Here is a 21,785-nt window from a genome sequence, read left to right as displayed (position 1 = left end):
AGCCCAGCAACACCATAATCTAGCCATATGCACTGGCAAGCAAGACCTTTCTGTGTCCGTGGGGTTTGCTCTGGGGCAGAACCCTATAACATGGAGCAATAGGACAGCAACAGTGTGAGCTGGTCCCTGTTGCGATACCTTCTGCAATATTTTTTGTATCTCAACAAGAATATATCTAATCACTTTAGGTAATGTCTTCAGCCATGCTTTTTGTTATCTGAATACAAGAACAGTAATCACACGTAGCACTCACGGAATGTTTTGTCATGTTTTACCAGGGTCTGGAATAATATTTGTTATACGTTATATGGTTTTGAATAGTACCTTACCATCATCTCTCTGTCAGGAGTGGAATACCTGTACTCTTGGCTATCTTAACTTGTAGTGTTTGGCAATTCTGAACTGTTACCACAGTCACTTGTCTTCAATATACATGACTATAAACTTGAAATTAAGGGGAGATGTGTGGTTAAGTTCCTAGCTGTCTGTGGAAAGTCTCAACTGACATCTCTAATACCTTGTCTCTCTTACTACTTTATTTAAAGTCAGTTGTGCTGAAATAGGTTGTGGAGCATCCATTGCCCCAAAATAGATTAAAACAACTTCCCACCCATCCAAAAAACCCTCTTCTATTTTTTTAAAATATTTTTTGCATTTCCCCTCTCCCCCTAAACCTAAAACACTGTTTGGAATTCCAACACCTGATTACAGCCAGTTTCTTATTTTTGGACTAGAAACTCATAGGCGTCAACTCCATGGGTGCTCCGGGGCTGGAGCACCAATGGGAAAAAAATAGTGGGTGCTCAGCACCTACCAGCCACCTGCCGATCAGCTGTTTGGTTGGCCCCACTGAGCAGCTCCTCTCCTTTTCCCCCCGTGCCCCTTGCCCACCGCCAGTCAGCTCTTCGGCAGTGGGCGGGGGGTACAGGAGCAGGGTGTGCTGAGGTGAAGGAGCGGGGGCAGAAAGGGGCGGGTACTTAGGGGAGGGGTGAAGTCGGGGCAAGAGGAGGCAGTGCAAAGGTGGGGCCTTGGGAGAAGAGACAGAATGGGGGTGGGGACTTGGGGCAGAACAGGAATGGAGCACCCCTGAGGAAAGCTGAAAGTTGGTTCATGTGTAGAAACTATAAATTTATCTTAGCAACAGTATATATTTGAAATACCATTATCTCGATCAGCAGGATTCCAGTCAAAGTCATCGTCAGTATCTTGTTTCCAGTTACAAATCCCTTGACTGAAGCTGCAATCAACTGAAAAATTTGAAAAACACCATTTGAGGAAAAAGAGAAAAAAGGCAATACCCTATATTATGATGTGACTCTGTTATGAAGTTATGTTTGAACAGTTAATAATAAAATTATCCCAAATCTGCATTCAAATAGCATTGACCTAGATTAAACCCGATAAAGGTATAGCATTGAGATCAATGAAGCAATTCCTACCTTAACTCTTAATATCATCTGCGGTGTTTAGTTACTGCAAGAGTCTCCCACCTGCACATGATTTCATGCTGTTTTTTGTTCACAGGTGGCCTGCTGGTTTCCTAGTGCAGTTTAAAGTGTTAGTTTTGAGCTGGAAAGCCTTGAATGACCTGGAACCTGCCATTTTGAGAAACTACCTCTCTCGTTATAGGATACTGCTGCAGTTTTGATCAGCTCCTTCCATTTAAAAGAGAGCCATGACATCTGCTGTGAGGGGCCCTTGAGTTTGTAACTCACTCCCCACGCACCACTTGGTTTGAAATAGCATTAATCGATTGACTTTTAGGGCATACCAAAACGACCATATTGTTTGTCACAACATAGACTTTCTAATTCTGTTTTTGTAATTTGTACAAATTAGAAGAAATGAAATAAAAACTGCACTGTACAATGCAGTAAACAAGCACAATGGACCAGATTCAGAATGGTGTATCAGCCATTCCTCTGAGTTTACTAGCTTTTGTGGCTTTAAACCAAACCATTCCAATTCTTTTAATGTACTTTATTATGGGGCTGAGAGAGAGGATTCAGAAGACATTATCTCTGGTGCCTATCATTACTGTAAATGCCCATTTTCACATGATTACAGCTTTCTGGAAAAAAATATTATTCTTTGGGCTGAAATGTCTCATGCTTGTTCTCAGACAAAAAGTATGGTGGGTTTTGTTTGTTATTTTTAAGATTTGGTAAAATGTCACTGGGTCATTTTTTACTCAAATCCTACCCTTGAAAGACACTCAAACTTTAGCTAGCCCCAAATTCTCATCCCACTGCCCAGCCTAAGTAACTGTGTTGAGTGCTCAATAGCTCCACAGGAGACCTTTCCTCCAGCTACACAGCATGGCCTGTGGCAGCACTGAGTATGTAGTTGCCCCCCTGCAACTCCTCTAGCCCACCACATGGGTTTGGGCTTTCTCCACACCTCTCAGCATCAGGCCCTTAAATATCTTCAACTTCCTGACGTTCCCAGTGTGCCCCACATCATGTTTGTAATTGATAGTTGGTTTCACCTTCCTCAGGAGTGCTGAACAGGTGAAAATCAGGTGGTCAAATCACACATGATCAGTTTACTACATGTACAGTATGGGTCCTGTTGACCCTTGGTCCCTCCCATCTTTTTCTATGTTCTGCCTACTGCAAAGTTGCAGTGCCATGCATTATAAGTCCCAGCAACTACTGGTGTTCTTTGCAGCCACAAGCTTGGTTTGAAACAGGAGAGGTAGGGAAAAAAAGGGTGCCATGAAAACACACACTGCACAAGAAAATCAATATTGTAGCAAAGAATAATAATTTACCTTCCTGCTCTGGTTTTGATACTGGAACTTTTCTCTGTGCCAGGACAGGACCAAAGGCAGCTGCTTCTTTAACCTTAGGAACTAATAAAAAAAACTTGTCAGTGCCAAATAATTTACAGGGAGCAGAGAATTAAACTTTTTCAGCATATCAGTTACCATCATATAGGTTTCATGATGTAATATGTTTACCAGCAACACTACCAAACCCACACACCTAGCCACCAGTTATATACCAACTTTAAAAACAACAACAACAAACTTTTAATGTTGACCAAGCTATCAAATGAAATGCATTTAAACTGCAAACTACCACCACCTTATATTTTACCCTGGAGCCGAAAGAGCAACAGAGTCAAGTATCCATGAACATTTTTTTGACGTAATGGTGGGATACAGCAAAGTCAATGACATCATGATTTGGCAGCAAACTGAAAACAGTAGCCATAGAAAACTCAAGATCTTAAAAATTTCACAAAAGCCATAAAACATTGTAGGCTCAGTTGTGCTTTGAATGTGCAGCCCTGCATTAGGGTCAGTGGCAAGTGCACTGCCAGAGTAGGAGCTCTAGGAGGCACTGTATCTACAGAGGCACCACCTGTTAGAAGATACAGTGCATGCTCCCCTCCAAACCTGGCCGGCTCCGCTGGCTAGTGCGGAGGGAAGGGAGGGCCATACCCCTGCCTTCTTTGTGATGTCTGGAATCAATGAGCAGATTTACTGTAGCACTGGAGATAGGCATGTGTTCTCTGTTATCCATATCAGTGTTGTTCCATACACTGTCCAACAGGGGGTGCTCAAACAAGTCACGGTGCTTTCCTCAGCATCAGCCCAAGAGATGGAGCCAAATTCCCTTCAACCTGCATGATCTACACCGCTCTGGGGAACTGGAAAACAGATTGTTTTCAACTGATTGTCAGCTTGATGTACCGTAAGTATTTTTGACAATTTGAGATACAGTCTGTCGTTGTTTTGCACTATTTTAAGTGATTACTAGAAGAGGAACAGTGTTATTGTAGAAGACAGGTAGCATGGAGCTCTCTACATAGAAACAGTACAACTACTCACAAATGGCATGATAGAGAATTCAGCTTCCAGTGATGGAGGATATAATAATGCATATATGATAACATTAAGAGCTTGAATGTACAACTTTAAGGTGGAAAAAACCTTGAATTATTGCTTATTAACAGTGTTGGCTGGACAGTTCTCTAGGCAGGAGTCCACTAGTCATCCACAGAACACATGCAGCGTAGTGAGGAGAATTTCAGGTTTCCTTCACACTGCCAGATAACAGGAGGTACAGAATTATAAAATTGCTTATCTGTGCCTCAGGATTATATTGTTCACCTACATTGTAATGTTTTAAAAACTATTTCTTTCCCACGCATAAACATGACATATACACCTCTGACCCGATATAACACGAATTCGGATATAACGCGGTAAAGCAGTGCTCCGGGGGGGCGGGGCTGCGCGCTCCGGCGGATCAAAGCAAGTTCAATATAACGTGGTTTCACCTATAACGCGGTAAGATTTTTTGGCTCCCGAGAACAGCGTTATATCGGGGTAGAGGTGTAGTTTAGATCCAAGTATGTACCACTAATCTAGAGCTTGTTTCACCAAAACACTTAAGCATGTACTTGAGTCCCACTGAAATCAAGATAAACCACCTGCTTAAATGAATGGAGCCCCTAGTGCCTTAATCATCTTCTGAATCTCTCTCTTACTGACAAAATGACAAAAAGATTTTCCTGTACCTAAGTCTGCTTGAGGTTTGTGACAGCTGTTACTAAAAGAACCAATCCCACAATCCTGTGCACCCATCAGAAAACACACACACACATACAAATAGGCCCTAAAGGCAGTTATAGAGGTGCTGAACTGATCAGAGAAGAGAGACCTTCGAAATGCTATGTGAACTTTGATGGATTGCTAAGAGCTTGTCTTCTCTTGTTGCACTTGCAGCCTTACCTCACCAAGATCATTGCTTAAATCACTTGGATAATGATCTTACCTCAAGCTAAGACTAATATATATATTTTCTGTTTCTTTACTTAGGAACAAGTACATAGAGACTGGGTTTAAGGCCTGCAAAAACATTTTACTGTCATTCCACATAGCTGGGCCCACCGTTAGCAAAAGGAGCTGAGACTCTAAGAACGCTTGCCAAACTGAAAAAGCAACTTCAGTATGACCTGTTCTGGGAAGAGCAAAGTGATTTTACTAAAGACAGGAGCTACCAGAATGATTTGTTTACTGAATACAGTACGCCTTCACTTGGGAGACATACATGCAAGTGTATGCAAAGTGTGCTGCAAATGCTCCAAGTGAAGAACTGTCTTGTAAATACAGTATAACAAGGAGGCAAACTTTGTCTCTGAGCCTATTTTTTGTTTTCAGTGTCAAGTGTTACACTCAGGCTCTCATTCTCCAACTATCAGGTGCCTTCAGGGAATTACAAAAAAGTTTGTGACCTTCAGACATATTAGAGCATGTAAAAAGGAGAAGGACAAAAAGCTGCTTGCAAAACTTTTATACAAATACAAAAGTTCTGCTGACTTACACAGCTATGGTTATGTCAGGAGAATTTATCCTCTAGCCTGTCAGGGTAGGTAGCTATCTCTGGAACCAGAAGAGAAACTGTCATGTTCTGCATATGCCCAAAAAAAGGCACATTCTTTCTGAAGTGCCCAGCATGGCCGTTGCTTTTCAGAGTCTTTGCAGACCTCAGGTTAGGTGTTCAATGTTGTTATTGTCTATGACATTTTTTTAAATGCAGCAACAATCTTGTGTAAGGCCCCTGTTCTAACAGGACACCATGGCATTTCACAGATGACAGTATTAGTACATGAAGTACATGAGTTAAGGAGAATTGTGATTTCTGCACAATGGAACAAACAATCAGCACCACTAAGACTTAGGCTAGCTAGAGAATTGTATTTGATCAAAAATAGTAGAAATGACATAATGCAACACTGGAACAACTCAGGAAAACTGCATTCACGGAAACACATTTTTAGCAACTGTTTCAGATAGTAAGAAAACAGTGCAGCCAAAAAAGGGAGATCAAACATTCTGCCATTATAAAAAGGCTTGTACAAAGTGCCACCAAGGGAATTTAGGAATACGGTATGTGGTCAAGCAAATATCAAAAGTCCATCTGAAGAAAATGCCGGGGTTCAGTGCTTGGTGGCAGTGTTGCATATTATAGCGCAAAAGATGCAGGTTTGAGAGCCATCTCGTAAGCCATTCCTTGAGGCAGTGGATTTCTGAGTAGCTGTGTCAGTGGAGGTGACAGGGTGGCCCTCTAGAGTGTTGGTGATCACGTTAGCTCACTTTGAGCACATCCTTCATTCCTATTCCAGCAGGGCCTTGGCACAAACCTTAGAGGCAGCTTGGCTAGACACTGAAGGGTCAATGATCTAAAGATGACAAAAGCAGTGGGGAATTTTCAGGACCCCATCTGGAAAAGCATAGGTTGGACAAAGCTACAGCATGAAAAAGCCAAAAGTAAAAATAAAAAAATTAATAGATAAAATGAGATAGTTCACTAGAATGTGATATGGAATCGGTGGAACAGTATTTTATAGAATGCTGTACAGAAACAGTACGGACAAGTGAGTCATTATAGAGCAAAAGGCACTCATCCAAAACAAAGATAAGTTTTCCTTTACCTGCACTTGGTTTCATCTCTTTGCATAAGCAACTACTGTACATAAACTTATTTGTAGTACATTTTGTACTCACAGAAGTGTCATTTTGTTTTAAAAATAGGATTTGGTTTATAATTTGAAGGTAGTTCTCTATTTTTCCTCCAGTAATGCATATGTTATCCTTAAAGTTTTAGTCTCCACCCGCCTCTGCACACACACATAAATATGATTATATTTCTTATATCTCATCTATGGTATCACAATGACCTCTTAATGAGGCAGCCATCCTGGAAGAACAACTGCATGGCAGAACAGAAGCATTGTCATTTATTTAAGGGAATTTGTAAGGAATGTAGTTTCTTTTATTTATTATTAGTAGTAATATCATAACACGTAGGAGCCCCAGTCATGGACCAGGACCCCATTGTACAAGCCTCTGTACAAACACAGAACAAAAAGGTGGTCTCTGCCCCAGGGGTTTTTCCTGGCTGTTACAGCTGTTTGTGCCTTTTTCAGGGAATGGTGAAAGCATTCTGAACAGGTAAGCAAATCAGTAGTTGATCAAATCTCAGTGTTGGGGTTAGTGTAATTATAAAATGAACATACAAATCTTTCATCTTGTGAAGCAAATAAATATGTATATTAGTTGTAATTACACACATTTCTAAATAGTCTGACACTATAATACAGGAACCTCTTACAAAACAGTACCTTCACCTACTCTCTTATGTTTGGGTCATATAACAGCTTCAGAAAACACAGTCATTGGCACTATTTTTCTTGCAATTTTCTCCATGAAGCATTTTAAAACAGTAAAAAGCCTTGCAAAAATAAAATAATAAAATTAAGTTCAGCTGTCTAAATCTACAAAGTCGCCTAGAAAATGTTTTAGAAACTCTAGAAAACCTTGAAGAACTGCATCCATATTGTATCACTATGTAAAAGAAATATACTCCATCTAGAGTTGCCAACTGTCTAATCGCACAAACCCAAACACCTTTGCCCCACCCCCTTCCCTGCCTCTTCCCCAAGGCCATGCCCCTGCCCCACCCCTTCTCCGAGGCCCTGCCTCCACTCATTCCATCCCTCCTCCCTCCCCTCACCCTCACTCACTTTCACCATACTGGGGCAGGGAGTTGGGGTGCAGGAGGGGATGCGGGCTCTGGGCTGGGACTGAGGGGTTTGGAGTGTGGGAGGGGGCTCTGGGCTGAGCCTGGGGCAGGGGGTTAGGGTACAGGAGGGGGTGAGGGGTGTGGGCTATGGGAGGGAGTTTGGATGTGGGAGGGGACTCGGATGTGGGAGGGGGCTCAGGGCTGGGGCAGGGGGTTGGGATACAGGCTCCAGCCAGGCGGTGCTTACCTTGGGCAGCTCCCAGAAGCGACCAGCATGTCCAGCTCCTAAGTGGAGGGGCCAGGCAGCTCTGCACACTGCCCTGGCCCGCAGGCACCGCCCCTGCAGCTCCCATTGGCTGAGATTTCTGGCCAATGGGAGCTGCGGCACCAGCGCTTGGAGCAGAGGCAGTGTGCAGAGATCCCCTGGCCACTCCTGTGCCTAGGAGCCAGAGGGATGTGCCTGTCGCTCTGGGAGCTGCGTGGAGCCAGGGCAGGTAGGGAGCCTGCCTTAGCCCTTCTGTGCCGCTGACCAGACTTTTAGCGGCCTATTAAAATCTCCCGGATTGGTTTCAGTAGCCACCGAGAGATCGATTCCGATTCTGGGAGACTCCCGGCCAATCCAGGATGGTTGGCAACCCTACTTCCATCTCTGCTGGCACCATCATGTCCATCTCCCAGATGACTTCATTTGCCACATGGCTGACATTATGAGGCTTTTATCTAGTTGTGGAATATCTAAGCATTATTTGCACTTGTAATGGGTCAATTATCAAAGAAGAATAAAACTAGTGGCAAACAACCTGCTTAGCTGAGATGCTTCACTTGTGATTCAGAACATAATAATGTAGAATCTGTGAGAGAAGACGATTGTATTCAATATTGTGGAAAAAAAAAAAAGGGAAACCAAAACCTTCTTAACTTTTGGTGCAAGCAAGTCAAGAAGTCCTGTTATTTTCACAGTATGCTAGGCCATTTTGTGGTTGTGTTTTAAACACACTATATTTCCATAAACGGATACAGTTAATGTAGAACATGAGATTCAGCACAAGTTAATAGCACCGCTCTCTATACCTTATTCAGCATACAGGGTGGACAGTGCTCCTTTAATGGACTGATGTTCAAAATTCTGTTTTCCCCTCATTACTCAGTGTGTGGCCCATGCTGTATCTACAGCACAGTATCCAAATCCTGCTCTGAAGGATTTCAAGTCTCAGAAAATGAGGGACAATCAGTGAAGAGTTTATTTTAAGTGATTTGCCTAGCATCACATAGGAACTCTGAAGCAGAGGCCGGGATAGAACTCAATTCTCCTGGGCAGCATTCAGCTCCCTTATCTATCAGTCCATCCTTTCTCTTCCTGCAGTCCCCTGCCTCAGCTGCTAAACACCTTCCAACATCTTCAACAAATGAAGCAGGGACCCTTCAGACAACAGCCTCTCTATGGATTCATCCCCAGAGCAGGTCTATCTTGTGCATATTGTGGCATTTCACTTTTGTGTGCTTGACTTTGCAAATTTTAAAATGTTCTTTTAATATTGTTTTAGGTGTATAATTTAAAGGGTGGCGATCAAGATTGATAGGCCCTATGTTTGCTGTAACTGGCCTGGGCCATTTTTAATCATTTCAATCTCCACATGGTATTTCTGTTGTATTTCTCTGCTGCTCCTTACAGCTATATTACACAACTGATCCATTATGCATATAAGTGATCTACTGTACTTTCACGTAAACCAGTGGTTCTCAAACGTATTTGATGCACCTCCTTCTTTGTGTCTGTCTGTAGTAGTTTATGCCCCTCCCCTTCACCACCCAAGTACATATACCGATAAAAAAAAAAATCAACATGCAACTCTCACTAAATACTAAAAACAGTAAGGCATTGATTCAAACAGAGCCAATGATCCATTGTGATAAGAGCGCTCCTCTCCCCTTTCCCCCCAGTGCCTCCTGACCCCACGAAACATCTGATTTGCAGCAGGCAGTAGGTGCTGAGAGGAAGGGGGAGGCACTGATCGGCGGGGCCCACCGGCGGGCAGGAGGTGCTGGGGGGAGGTTCTGGTAGAGGGGCTGCCGGTGGCTGCCGCTCGCCTCCTCACCACCCCCTGCCCGCCGCTCTCCTCCTCGCCGTCCACCTGCCTGCTGATTGCCTCCTCACTCTACTTGCCTGCCCGCCTCACCTCCCTGCCCCTCGAAGCGCGGGCTGCCCCGATTCGCTGTACCCAAGGGACAGCTCTGCCTACATTGTTTGGGGGCAGTGGAGTAAGGCTTTTGTGAATCCTGATTCTGAGTTTTAGACACCTGAAGAGGCAGTTAGGTGCCTACATTCTTTTGTGAATCTAACCCTTAGGCTCCTAAGTCCCATTAACTTTTACTGAGACTTATGTTCCCAAGTCCCTTAGGCCTTATTGAAAATTTAACCTTATTCTGTAAGATTTTTGATTGTTTATTTGAGGAAATTACTCGCTGGCGTTCCCAAATTAAATGGAATTCTGTCTTCAAGGGATGCAGAAAAAAACCCTGAACCAGTTAATGGCACAGGAACACCAAGTAATCTCAGGAAATGATATTCCATCACAATGGCTTTGTCAGTGGAATGACACTGGTGAAAAGCTGGAGTAATGTAGTAGTGATTCAGGCTCAATAATCCTATATTTGATGTATAATATATGATTTTTAAAAATATATATGCAGATTTTTTCAATTTGATCTTTTATTTAAACAGAATACCATTTTAGTTTTGACTTCAGCCTATTCTGTTAGTATTTTCACACTGAGATCAAAGAGACTGTGGCTTTGACTGTGTATTTTGTAAGGTAGATAGAGGAAACACTTACGTTAAATACACACTGGGAGTTAAACCAAGAACAAACACATGAGCAAATTATGACCAGAAATATACAACCAAATATGAGCAAAAGTAAATGTTTCCTTGTGTTTGCATTAGAATTTGCTAGGAAAACACATGACAATTAAATTTTTTTCTTATGAACCAGTCCTTGGCAGCACATTTTATCAAATTAAATGATACTAGGTGAAGTGTCTGTCCAAAAAGCCAGGCAGATAACAATCTGATGCAAACCATGAGGTAACATGCAACTTCAAGAGATCATGATATTGCCTGAAAAGAACATTAAGGCTTTGAGAGAAAACAGTAGAAGCAAGGAAATTCCATATTTAAAGCAGAAATGTATCCTACTCAAACATATATAGTGAAACAGGAGGAAGTTAAGAACATGTTCTGTAGTGCCAAGGTACTGAAGCTAATTAAACTCCACCTCAAATGAAGAGCAGTGCTTACATATGCCCATGTAGAGCTGGGTGAAAATTTCCAGCTGAAACTTTTCCCCCCCCCCCTGAAAAAATGCAGATTTGTGTTGATTTTAGCAAATTATTTTTGCTGAAATGAGCCTCCACACCAAACCCACACATCAGAAGTGTTGAAACAAGAAACATTTCGATTTTTCAGGCTAGATTTACAAGGGGATTTATGTGCTAGTCACAAAACTGAGCAGGAGGAAGAGAAGGACAAGCAGCCAGAAGATGAGCCATTAAGAAATAGGGAAGGTTGTGAAATAAATTTCTGATACAACAGAAGACTTTTCCCTTTTTTTGGTGGAAATATACAAAAACTACATTTTGATCCCTATTAAGGCAGGGGGGGGAAACCTAGTGTATGTGTGTTTTAAGCATATGGTACAGCCACTAGGAGCTTCTTAAAGATTGTCACCATACTGAATCCCTCTCTCATAAAGAGTAACTTGTTTTGGTAATATAGGATCATGCCTTCCCCAAAGTTTTTCCTATGTTGACTTATCAACAGCACATATAATGAGAAAAATAAAGAGATGTATTTATACAGTATGCATCTCTAAGCGAGCTGTGTGCTCCTAAGCATCCAGCAATATCATAAAAACTAAAGTGATTTCATAGTCCAAGGTTCAAGCAAATAAGGCCCTAAATCAAGACTGGAGTTTGTTATAACAAAGTAGGTGAAATATAGTATTTGGACATTATACAGGAATGGAAATACAATTAATATGTATACCCTGAATTGAAAGAAAGGCTGTTTGAATGCCACAAAGGGTAAAATCTCTGACGTCCTGTTTATAGTAGGGATCAAATCAGAAAGCCATAAAACACAAACACACACACACACACCGAGTCAGGCTCTGGACTGAGATTTATTGCATAGTACTCTTCCCATATACAGCAAGATGCCAATTTGGTTACCAGTACCCTTCGGCACAACAAAAATTCCTCTGCAATATTCAGTATCTAAATACGTTACATTATTAATGGAAAATTTCAGCCAATTAGAATAGAACTGGAATGGCACACAGTACAAACACAAGCTCTGATTGTGCAGTAAGGTGTATGTAGACAGAGCCCAGCACCTGTGCAGAGCAGGGCCGCCCAGAGGGGGGAGCAAGTGGGGCAATTTGCCCCAGGCCCCGGGCCCTGTAGGGGCCCCCATGAGAGTTTTTCGAGGCCCCTGGAGCAGGGTCCTTCACTTGCTCCGGGGGCCCCGGAAAACTCTTGCGGGGCCCGGGCCCCCGGAGCTTCTTCCGCTCCGGGTCTTCGGCGGCAGTTCGGGGGCGGGGGGTCCTTCCGCTCCAGGACCCGCCGCCAAAGTGCCTTGAAGACCCGCGGCGGGGGGTCCTTCCGCCCCGGGACCCGCCACCGAAGTGCCGGGTCTTCGGCGGCAATTCGGCAGCGGGGGCCCCCTGCCGCTGAAGACCCCAGGCCCCCTGAATCCTCTGGGCAGCCCTGGTGCAGAGTCTAAAGAAGCTGTGCATTAAAGTAAATGGAATTCTGTGTTGGGATCCACCCGGCCGCATCGCCTGCCAGGTTCAATGAAGTGAATGCCATGCACTCAAAAACAATACAGAAATGTGAAAAGTGAGCAGAACAAATTCATCCAGTTACTATTCTGAATCTTGAGCATGGTGTGTAAAATAAAATTAGTGGGCACTTAAAAAAAAGTACCAAATATGCAGCTGCTGGCAGGATATGAAAAGTCTGGCAGTGATGGGAGAAGGATAAAAAATAATAATAATAAATTAATTAATATATAGCACTAATATAGTGCTTTTCATCAGTAGATCACAAAGAGCTTTACAAATGAGGTCAGTATTATTAGCCTCATTTTGCAGATAAAGAAACTGAGGCACAAATAGATGATGGCACTTAGGAGCCAAAATCCCCTTTGAAAATATTTAGGCTCCTAAATCTTAGGCATTGCAACCCTGAGTGTAGCAATGCCTAAATACCTTCAAAAAACTGGGTTCACGTGGCATAGTCTGGAACAGAACCCAGGTCTGCTGAGCCCCGGTTCAGTGCTCTATCCACTAGGAAACACTACATTCCCAGATGACCTAATAGTTCATTTCCATTTCTAATTTCTAGGATTCGGTTATAATTGCATAAATCATTACTCAACCATTTGTTATAAAAATTCAGCAACTTTTTAAAAACAGAAGGAATGACATACTTCAAGAAATTATACTAGATACCTAAACTAATCAGGTGGATGAAATAATATGTTATTCTTACCTTCTCTGAAAGATATCTTATTTTAGACACCCATGATTATTACTGTAGTTAGCCTGTTCTCAACAGCATCTTACGTAGATATCTTTCTTGAAGAAATTCACACTCAATAAACTTCTTTCTAAAAATATGTAGCCAGTAGGAAAAGGCCAAAAATTACTAAGGGATATTGCCCCTCAGCTAGAATGTATACTATATTATCTTATTTAACAACCTGTTATTTGAACTTCAAAGCCAGGCATCTGGATGTGTTTATGTATGTACTGTATGTCTCACAGTACTAAATGTTAGCTCTATCGATTCAGGGACTGAATTTCGTTCTGATCCATCATTCTGTTTCCTAAACAGCTGATATCTTGCTAAAATTGAATAACTATGTTGCCCTAATTTCAGCCACACTAGTTAGCGCTTTATTCTCCCCCTAGCTCTTCCATGGCCTTCCATGTAGGCCCTGGAACAGGCCTGCATATGTGGTTGAGCTATTCCTGAAGCTTGTCCATATCTTGGAATAGTTTTTCATTCATTCATCAAGATGTGCACTGCAGAGTCAAAAGGGCTAGGAGATTTGATCTGAATGAGTTTCATCTACTCCACTGCACCTTTCCCCAGTTCACCATAGCCTAAAATGTATATACACCTCTACCCCGATATAACACGAATTCGGATATAACGCGGTAAAACAGTGCTCCGGGGGGGCGGGGCTGCGCACTCTGGCGAATCAAAGCAAGTTCGATATAACACGATTTCACCTATAACACGGTAAGATTTTTTGGCTCCCAAGGACAGCGTTATATTGGGGTAGAGGTGTATATAAAATCTATTCAGCTCTACAGTGACAACCAGTGGATATCACCCAGCAATACTGCCCTCCCAAAAACACTTGAATACTCATATTTCTTCTTCATTCGTGTGTAGTGAAAGGAATGGGTCTTGCTCCTGCAGAAAGCAGATCCTCGGCAAATCACTCCTGAAAGTCATGTTCTGATGGTGTAATTTTCTAGTGGAAGCATGCGTAAGGCAGCCTATTCAAGTGATTAGAGCATGAGACTACCACTCAGGAGACCTGGGTTCTATTGCTTATCCAGAGTGAGTAGGGACAAATCACTTAATCACTATGTGCCTCAGTTTCTCCACCTTTGTAAAGTATTTTGAGATCCTAAATTGACATATGCTGTAAGAGCTCAGTATTATTAATATGTGGTGGAATGGAAGGGCATTGAACAAAGGCCAGATTTCAGACTTCCTGTTGGCTCTGCTGCACAATCTTGTGTAATATCTGGATTTTATCTTCTGACTGAGCTGAAATATCCTCCAATTATCACTGAACCTTGAAAGAGGGTAATTTTAGGAGAATAGTGCCTTCGGCAAGCAGACTAGTATTCTCAAATGTATTCCATGTTAATAAATGTATTTGTACTTGGGTTTATTGCTACTGCAATAAAAGACTTTTTGTTCTGGCAACAGCAAACATAACCTTTTCCTTAAAAAAAAAAGCATTGATATTATTTGAAAGGGTTTCTTTGACACAAGAAGGGTTTCTTTGATTCTTTGTATCAACAATCCCAGTGCTGGCTAAACTGAATATGTCTTCATAAATAATACCATGGGACATAAATGTATCATTTTAATCAGTTTAGGAGATCACTTATACGTTATTATGTCCCTATTCTTGGGAAGGGAGAACATTTCCTGGATTAGCAAAGAGCAAGGCATGACTTTTATAGTATCTGTTTAGTTAGCCACCAGCCTGAAGAATCTGAGCTAGAGATATTACAAATATTATTTAAAAGTGCATTTAAAAGTTCCTTCAACAAAGGAGATGACTTTCCAGTTGAACAACAGAGAGGAACACTTGTTTTCCAAGGAAGTAACTGAACTGAAATGCTTTGAGGGCTTGCTGAAGAAATATATGTACATCCTTCTGATGTCAGACTAGTGTTAGAAATTCCCATCCAAGCACGACCAATGTTTTCAGCTGTATCCTTCTGATAAATTTCCACATTCAAATTAAAGACCTGAGAAACTCTGTAATGTATAGCTAGTGACTTTTATATGACATGAATAACAATGATTCATGTTGAATAAGCCTTGCTATATGAAACACAAAGACACAAAACTCTGTTTTTCTTTTCTGTATGATGCCTACTCGTCATCTAGGATGACAAACATGGAATCAGGAAACTAACTTAATGTAGAGCTTATTTTTAATAAAGCAGCACAATTTGCCAGGGGCTTTTGTAGAGAGGATGGGAAAAAGCTATTAAGCTACATTCCTTTGTTACTCTGTTTTGGCTGGGCTAGGTCTTAGGCCTTGGCTACACTTGTGGATTCACAGCGCTGCCGCCAGCGCTGTGAGAGCTCTCTCGCAGCGCTGCAAGTACTCCACCTCTCCGAGGGAGCGTGCAGCGCTGCAGGCGCGGATTACACTGGCGCTTTACAGCGCTGCACTCGCTGCGCTCGGGGGGGTGTTTTTTCACACCCCTGAGCGCAGCAAGTGCAGCGCTGTGAATTGCCAGTGTAGCCAAGGCCTTAGTTACAGTTGGAGGTTCTGGACTTAATGGTTATCTCCAAAAGGAATTATACTAGATAGCTTTGTGAAACAGCCCTCCTCAAGAAATGCATCAATAAAACAGCATTTCTCCAAGTGAACATAGGCCTTGGCTACACTTGCAGCTGTACAGCGCTGTGAGGTAAACCTGTCTTCGTACAGCTGAGTAGGGAAAAGTGCTGCAGTCTGTCCACACTGACAGCTGCCAGCACAGTGGCGTGGCCACACTTGTAACATTTGCAGCTGTGTTGGGAGCAGTGCATTATGGGCAGTTATCCCAGCATTCATGTGGCTGCAACGTGCTTTTCAAAACGGGGAGGGGGGAGGTGGGGTGGATTGTGACAGGGAGTGTGGGGGGAGAGAGAGTGCTTTTTGGAGCATGTCAGCTCTCTATTTTGCAAGTTCCGAACTCCCGGCCCCCTGCTCATTCATTTACTCACTCAAAGCAAACAGCAAACTGTTTGCTTTTCTCTGTGGTACGAGCTTTGAAACCGGCACTTCCGCATTCCTGCAGCCGGTCACAACAATGGAGAGGATTGGCCACTTGACAAGGTGATTAGTACAGCGCTGCAAGCATTTACACTCACATCCGTGAGTCGTAGCCACTCCGCTGCAGCTGTTATTCCTCTCGGGGAGGTGGAGTACCTGCAGCGGTGTACCCAGGGAGATACAGCGCTGTATGTGCCTTGCCAGTGTAGCCGGTCAGTGAGTTACAGTGCTGGGGGAGGCTTTACAGCGCTGTAACTTGCAAGTGTAGCCAAGGCCTCACTTTCTCTCTCTCTCTCTCTCTCCTCCACTCCTAGCCTTTGTCTCTCTCACATTACAGTCACCCTGTATTTAAGTTTATCTATTTCCCTTAGGCATTCTCAGAACACCCATCACTGAAGAATGTAGATGCCAATGTGCAACTAGTGTCACTAAAGCATATTATTAATGCCATTGATTTATGTCTCCACTAATGGATCTGTTTTAAACACCTAATTGTCTGATACCCTATAAAGGAGATTCAAAGTTTTTAATCTTTAGACTATGTACCTGTTTACTTTTCCTCCTTTGCCAGTAAACACATGTAAAAGTATATGATATATAATATGACTGTAATCTTGTTAATATTTATATGTACTTTTACATAAAAATCAGTACAGATTTATTCACATAAATAAGAAATGATGGTAACACTTACTAAAGACATCTCCTCTAAGGCTTTGTTCATGACCAATCTGGTTCTCAAGGTCCTCTTGTTCTTCCTCCTGTTCCTCCTCTACAGCATCTTCAGTCTCTTTCTCCTCTACATCATATGTCCCTCCAATGTAAACACCATCTTCATAGTCAAAAGATGGCAAGTGAACCTTAGAAGCTGGTGTCATGGCTGGTTCTGGGATCACATTCTTGATCTCTTCATGTTTTTTCACACTGCTCTTGTGTGCAAGAAGTTTCTTGATTGTGTCCTTGATGGCTCCAGGGATTCTTGTGACTTCCTTCACCAAATTTTCAGGGATAACTAGAACCAACAATGAAATGTCAAATATACACTTGAAGTAACTGGACCACCCCAGAACCTTAGTGCTTTTAAACCGATAACACACGATCCACTGCAATTTTCAAAGAAACTATATGGCCAAATTCACTGTTGTCATATGTAGGTGGAACATAGATCTGAACCTGCGTACGCTAATCAGTGAACTTGGCCCATAGTACATACAACCTTTCCCCACTGTTTGATTACATTTTAGTGAAAATGTTCTAGTCTTATCTGCTGCAATTTAAAAAGCAATACTCAGTAGTGATGGGTGAACGTCAAAATGTTCAATTCAAATGGGCACCCAGAAGTTCAGGAGCTTATCTAGCTTATCATAACTTCCTGCTTTTGCAGGAGTTGCCTAGAAGTCTTACACAAATATTCTGTCTCCAAAGATTTCCAATATTTCTGCTGCCAGCTGGCCACAAAATACCACAAGAACATCCAGTTTTGTGGTATTTTGGAACTTCTGCCATTGTCCAGAATCCAAAAACTACAGAAACTGCTGGAAATGAAAAACCATGAGTGTGTATGTGTGTGAGAGAGAAAATATTAACCAAGCTTTTTCAAACCTGAAAAAAAGAGGGAATGGGATTCGAATTTGGGGTGGTTTTGCCCATCCCTCCTACCTAGTAGAGTATAATTAAGCCAAATATCATTTATACCTAGACAGAAAACTACAAAGAACATCACTGGGAAAATTTCCTAAGGGATGCTTTTAAATTTAAGCAGCAGCCCCATTTTTCGTGCAATGTTTTCCTTGGCAATGTTTTGACCTCCAAACTTAAATTTATTTCTTAATTTTTGTTTTTACATTCCTCAATCCTGTCTCCATGAACCCCAAACTATGTTGGAATTGCACAAGTGGTGGGGTGGGGGCAGCTTCCTTAAAAGCCCTCTGCTGCATTTCCAGGGGAAGGAGCAGCCAGGATTGCTATCACACCGATGGTGGGTTGGAAGAGAAGGGCATATATTTTCCTTCTGTGAGTGATGACACAGGTAAGGAGCAGGGTTACGGTAGAGGGGGAGATCGGGGCAAGTTTTGTGTCTCTGGGCCTGGGGGGGAGTGGGTTGGTTATGTAGAGCTGAGATTTTATTTAGAGTGCTTTTGTTTGGCTGTTTTTCTCCCCCTGTGCAGATATTGGGGATTACTTTCCTCTGCACCTTACACTAGTTCATACCCTTTATTCCAACCTTGGTGATGGGGGATTTGGCTCTGATGGATTAGCTGACATCCCTCCCATTTAGGTGTTCACTGGGCAGAGGAGCTTTCACCTCTCTCCTTACTAAGGAAAGCTTTAGATGTTATATCTCAGAATAGGTATCAGAGGGTAGGCCTCATCCTCTGTTATTGTTAAATGAAAGATTGGTTCTATCTAAAATACTTATATGCCCCCTATTACTGTAACATCTGAGAGCCTCGCAAGCTTTAATGTATTTAATCTCACAACACCCATGAGGTGGTGCTATTATGCCCATTTTACAGATGGGGAACTGAGTCACAGAAAGACAATGTATTTTCCAACCTCACAGAGGAAGCCTAGTGGGACAGGGAATTGAACCCAGGACTCCCAAATCTTAGACTAGAGCTCTAACCACCAGGCCACCCTTCCTGGTTGATGATAAAACACTGGCCATCCATGATGTGACAAAGGATGAAACTCTGACTTCACACATATGGCAGAGATGTGGTGGGATGACAACACAGGACCAACTTTGGCTAACAGATACCAGATGGGTATGTGGTAGAGCATGAACTGAAGGGAATAATTAAGAAGGCTGCCATGGCTCAACTGTTTACATCTGACCAAAAGCACAGGAAAGCCACTGCCCCAAAATTACACCTGATAGTGCTTCTCCATGTGATCTGCAAGTCCCAGGAAAGAGATGGGAACTGATCTGGTGATATAGATCACTCACTGATACAGCAGAAGTTCCTGTACAAGCTGAGGAAGTTCCTACTTATGGCATCAGAGTCACTGAGGGAGACAGTGCCTAAGGAGTTTTAAAATCCACACAGATAGGGTGACCAGATGTTCCGATTGTATAGGGACAGTCCTGATTTTTGGGTCTTTTTCTTATATAGGATCCTATTACCCCCCACCCCCGTCCCGATTTTTCACACTTGCTGTCTGGTCACCCTACACACAGATAACAAGTCTTCCAAATCAGCTCAGGACTTCATGGCTGCCATGACAATCCTAGGATTATCCCATGTCATTGTGTGTTCCAGCCACACTCTGAATCTGTTTGGGTTAGGAACACACATTGACATGGTTCTTCTGGTTTGAGTTCAGAGCCCCTCTCTCCTGTTGGGGTGGGGGATCTGCTTTCATGGTCTGCCCCTAGAGGTTAATGAGACCTGAGCATTCCAGAGAGTTCTAGAGGAGAAGACTTTCTTGCTCACAGAACACTCTCAGTAGGTTAGCAGAACTTTATTATAGTCTTTGAAGACATTGGGGGTGATGGGGGATGAAGTTTCTTTTAGGAATTTGAGGGATAGGGAGAAGTGGATATTTTCCCCTTTGTTTCTGCTGTCTAGTGGTTGTATATCTGGGGAGGGGTATGCTGTTTTGAATTTATGATTTTTGAATTGCATTTTTAGTTGATGACAAGGATATCTAGATTCTAGGATAGGTTCTCTTTTCTGTGTGTTTCTTTAAATAGTAGTAGCAGAAAAAAAATCAGCAATTACAAATAAAATAATTAAATGTGTAACATGGAGAGTAGGGGAAAAGGTAGAGAGATCACATCAACTCCCCTTTAACACATTGCTATTAGTCTGAATTTGTCCCTTTTTCAAAAGCCCCAAAGTGGCTACATTTTCTTTTTCAATGAACTGTCCCACATAGACAAAAGCAGTTTCCCTGGGAGGTACTTAGTGATGTATTCAGGTTTTATGAGGCTGCAGCTGCAGGTATAAAGCAAACCAGTGCCAGTATAAATAAATCAAAATCTCAGATGTTATTTTTCTTTCCTTTGGATAATAGTTCCAGGCTCATTTGCCATACATCTGCATGTCATGACTTTCTTAATGTGTTGCTTAGCAAGCCTTCCCCCTGGAGGATGGTGCTATAAAGAACGTACTGTATAATTTAGCCGATATGGTTCGCTGAGTCTTTACTCAGAACACAGCAAGAAAAATTAACAGGAAAACCCCATTCCCAACAAATTTCCTCTCAACAATCAGTAACACAAAACTCCAGGCTTTTAATAAAGAGCCTATGGAGGTTTTCAAATCAAGTCTGACTGCCCAGCAAACCTGAACATCTGCTTTCAGTTTCTGCTTTGAAGTCTTCCTTTTGAAATGAAAAATTCTTATAGCTCAACCTAATAACCTTTATGGTGCCAAAAAGAAAGAAAATAGGGGCAAGGAAACCAACCTACAGATGTGATAAAAATATGGGGACAAAGGAGCACAGTCCACACACCTTTTTGGTTTGTAATAATATTATGAAAAGCTGCATACTCTCATTTTAGAATCACGGGTGAATGGAGGTTGGGCTGGGGGCAGCTTTTTGGAGATATCACTAATCCTTTTTCCAATCGGATTCCTGTCTTAAAGTAGCCTAAGGTGCTAAATTTAAGCCTTCTTAAGTCTGGATGTCAGCAACAGCTGGAGAGGATCCTTCCCCATATTCATCTGGAAAATCTTATGGTCCCACAACATGTTCTGTACAATCTACTGTCATCAGAGTTTGCTAACTTCCACATATGGACATCACAGGAAGGAACAGCCTGAGCCTCCATGAGAATGTGGAATGCAGTGGAGAAAGCCAAAGGCCAAACTGCTTAAGACTAAGGCTGTGAGGCTGGAATTTTTGAGAAAAACCCTCAATATATAATCCTATATTTATTGAACACAAACCTTCATGCATTTATCAACAACTTTGATCCATTTCTCCCCTGCCATTCTTTATAAATCTCAAAAAGAACAGGAGTACTTGTGGCACCTTAGAGACTAACAAATTTATTAGAGCATAAGCTTTCGTGGGCTACAACCCAGTTCTTCGGATGTACTTGGAACTACTTAAATCCTACTGTCTGTATTTAATAAAATCACTTTTTATTTAGTAATTTACTCAGAGTATGTATTAATACCTGGGGGAGCAAACAACTGTGCATATCTCTCTATCAGTGTTATAGAGGGCGAACAATTTATGAGTTTGCCCTGCATAAGCTTTATGCAGGGTAAAACGGATTTATCTGGGTTTAGACCCCATTGGGAGTTGGGCATCTGAGTGCTAAAGACAAGCACACTCCTGTGAGCTGTTTTTAGGTAAACTTGCAGCTTTGGGACAAGTGATTCAGACCCTGGGTCTGTGTTGGAGCCAGACTGGAGTGTCTCGCTCAGCAAGACAGGGTGCTGGAGTCCTGAGCTGGCAGGGAAAACAGAAGCAGGGGTAGTCTTGGCACATCGGGTGGCAGCTCCCAAGGGGGTTTCTGTGATCCAACCCGTTAGTCTCTAAGGTGCCACAAGTACTCCTGTTCTTTTTGCGGATACAGACGAACACGGCTGCTACTCTGAAACCTGTCTTTATAAATCTCATATCTGGCAGTATATAGATTAGTACCTGTCAGTCATTCTTTTACATTTTGTGTTTATAATGCCTATAGGAAAATGCATCAG

The 21,785-nt window shown here is 42.3% G+C and overlaps 1 protein-coding gene across 3 annotated transcripts in view; it reads right to left on the bottom strand.

Annotated features, from left to right (window-relative positions):
- Positions 1-21,785, bottom strand: part of LOC113406229 (epidermal growth factor-like protein 6) — a 62,901-nt gene that overhangs the window by 4,047 nt on the left and 37,069 nt on the right. For all 3 annotated transcript variants that reach the window (XM_026649605.1, XM_026649609.1, XM_026649607.1), the window contains 3 exons: positions 16,820-17,137; positions 2,774-2,854; positions 1,161-1,247 (listed from right to left, as the gene is read on the bottom strand). In XM_026649605.1, the coding sequence (XP_026505390.1) occupies positions 1,161-1,247; positions 2,774-2,854; positions 16,820-17,137 (486 nt within the window). The remainder of the gene's footprint in view (positions 1-1,160; positions 1,248-2,773; positions 2,855-16,819; positions 17,138-21,785) is intronic.

Source organism: Terrapene carolina, unplaced genomic scaffold (genome assembly GCF_002925995.2).
Source record: "Terrapene carolina triunguis isolate 2854851 unplaced genomic scaffold, T_m_triunguis-2.0 Scaffold23, whole genome shotgun sequence".
Lineage (NCBI taxonomy): Eukaryota > Metazoa > Chordata > Testudines > Emydidae > Terrapene > Terrapene triunguis.
Note: the sequence above shows the minus strand (reverse complement) of the source record. Positions and strands in the feature narration are given on the sequence as shown.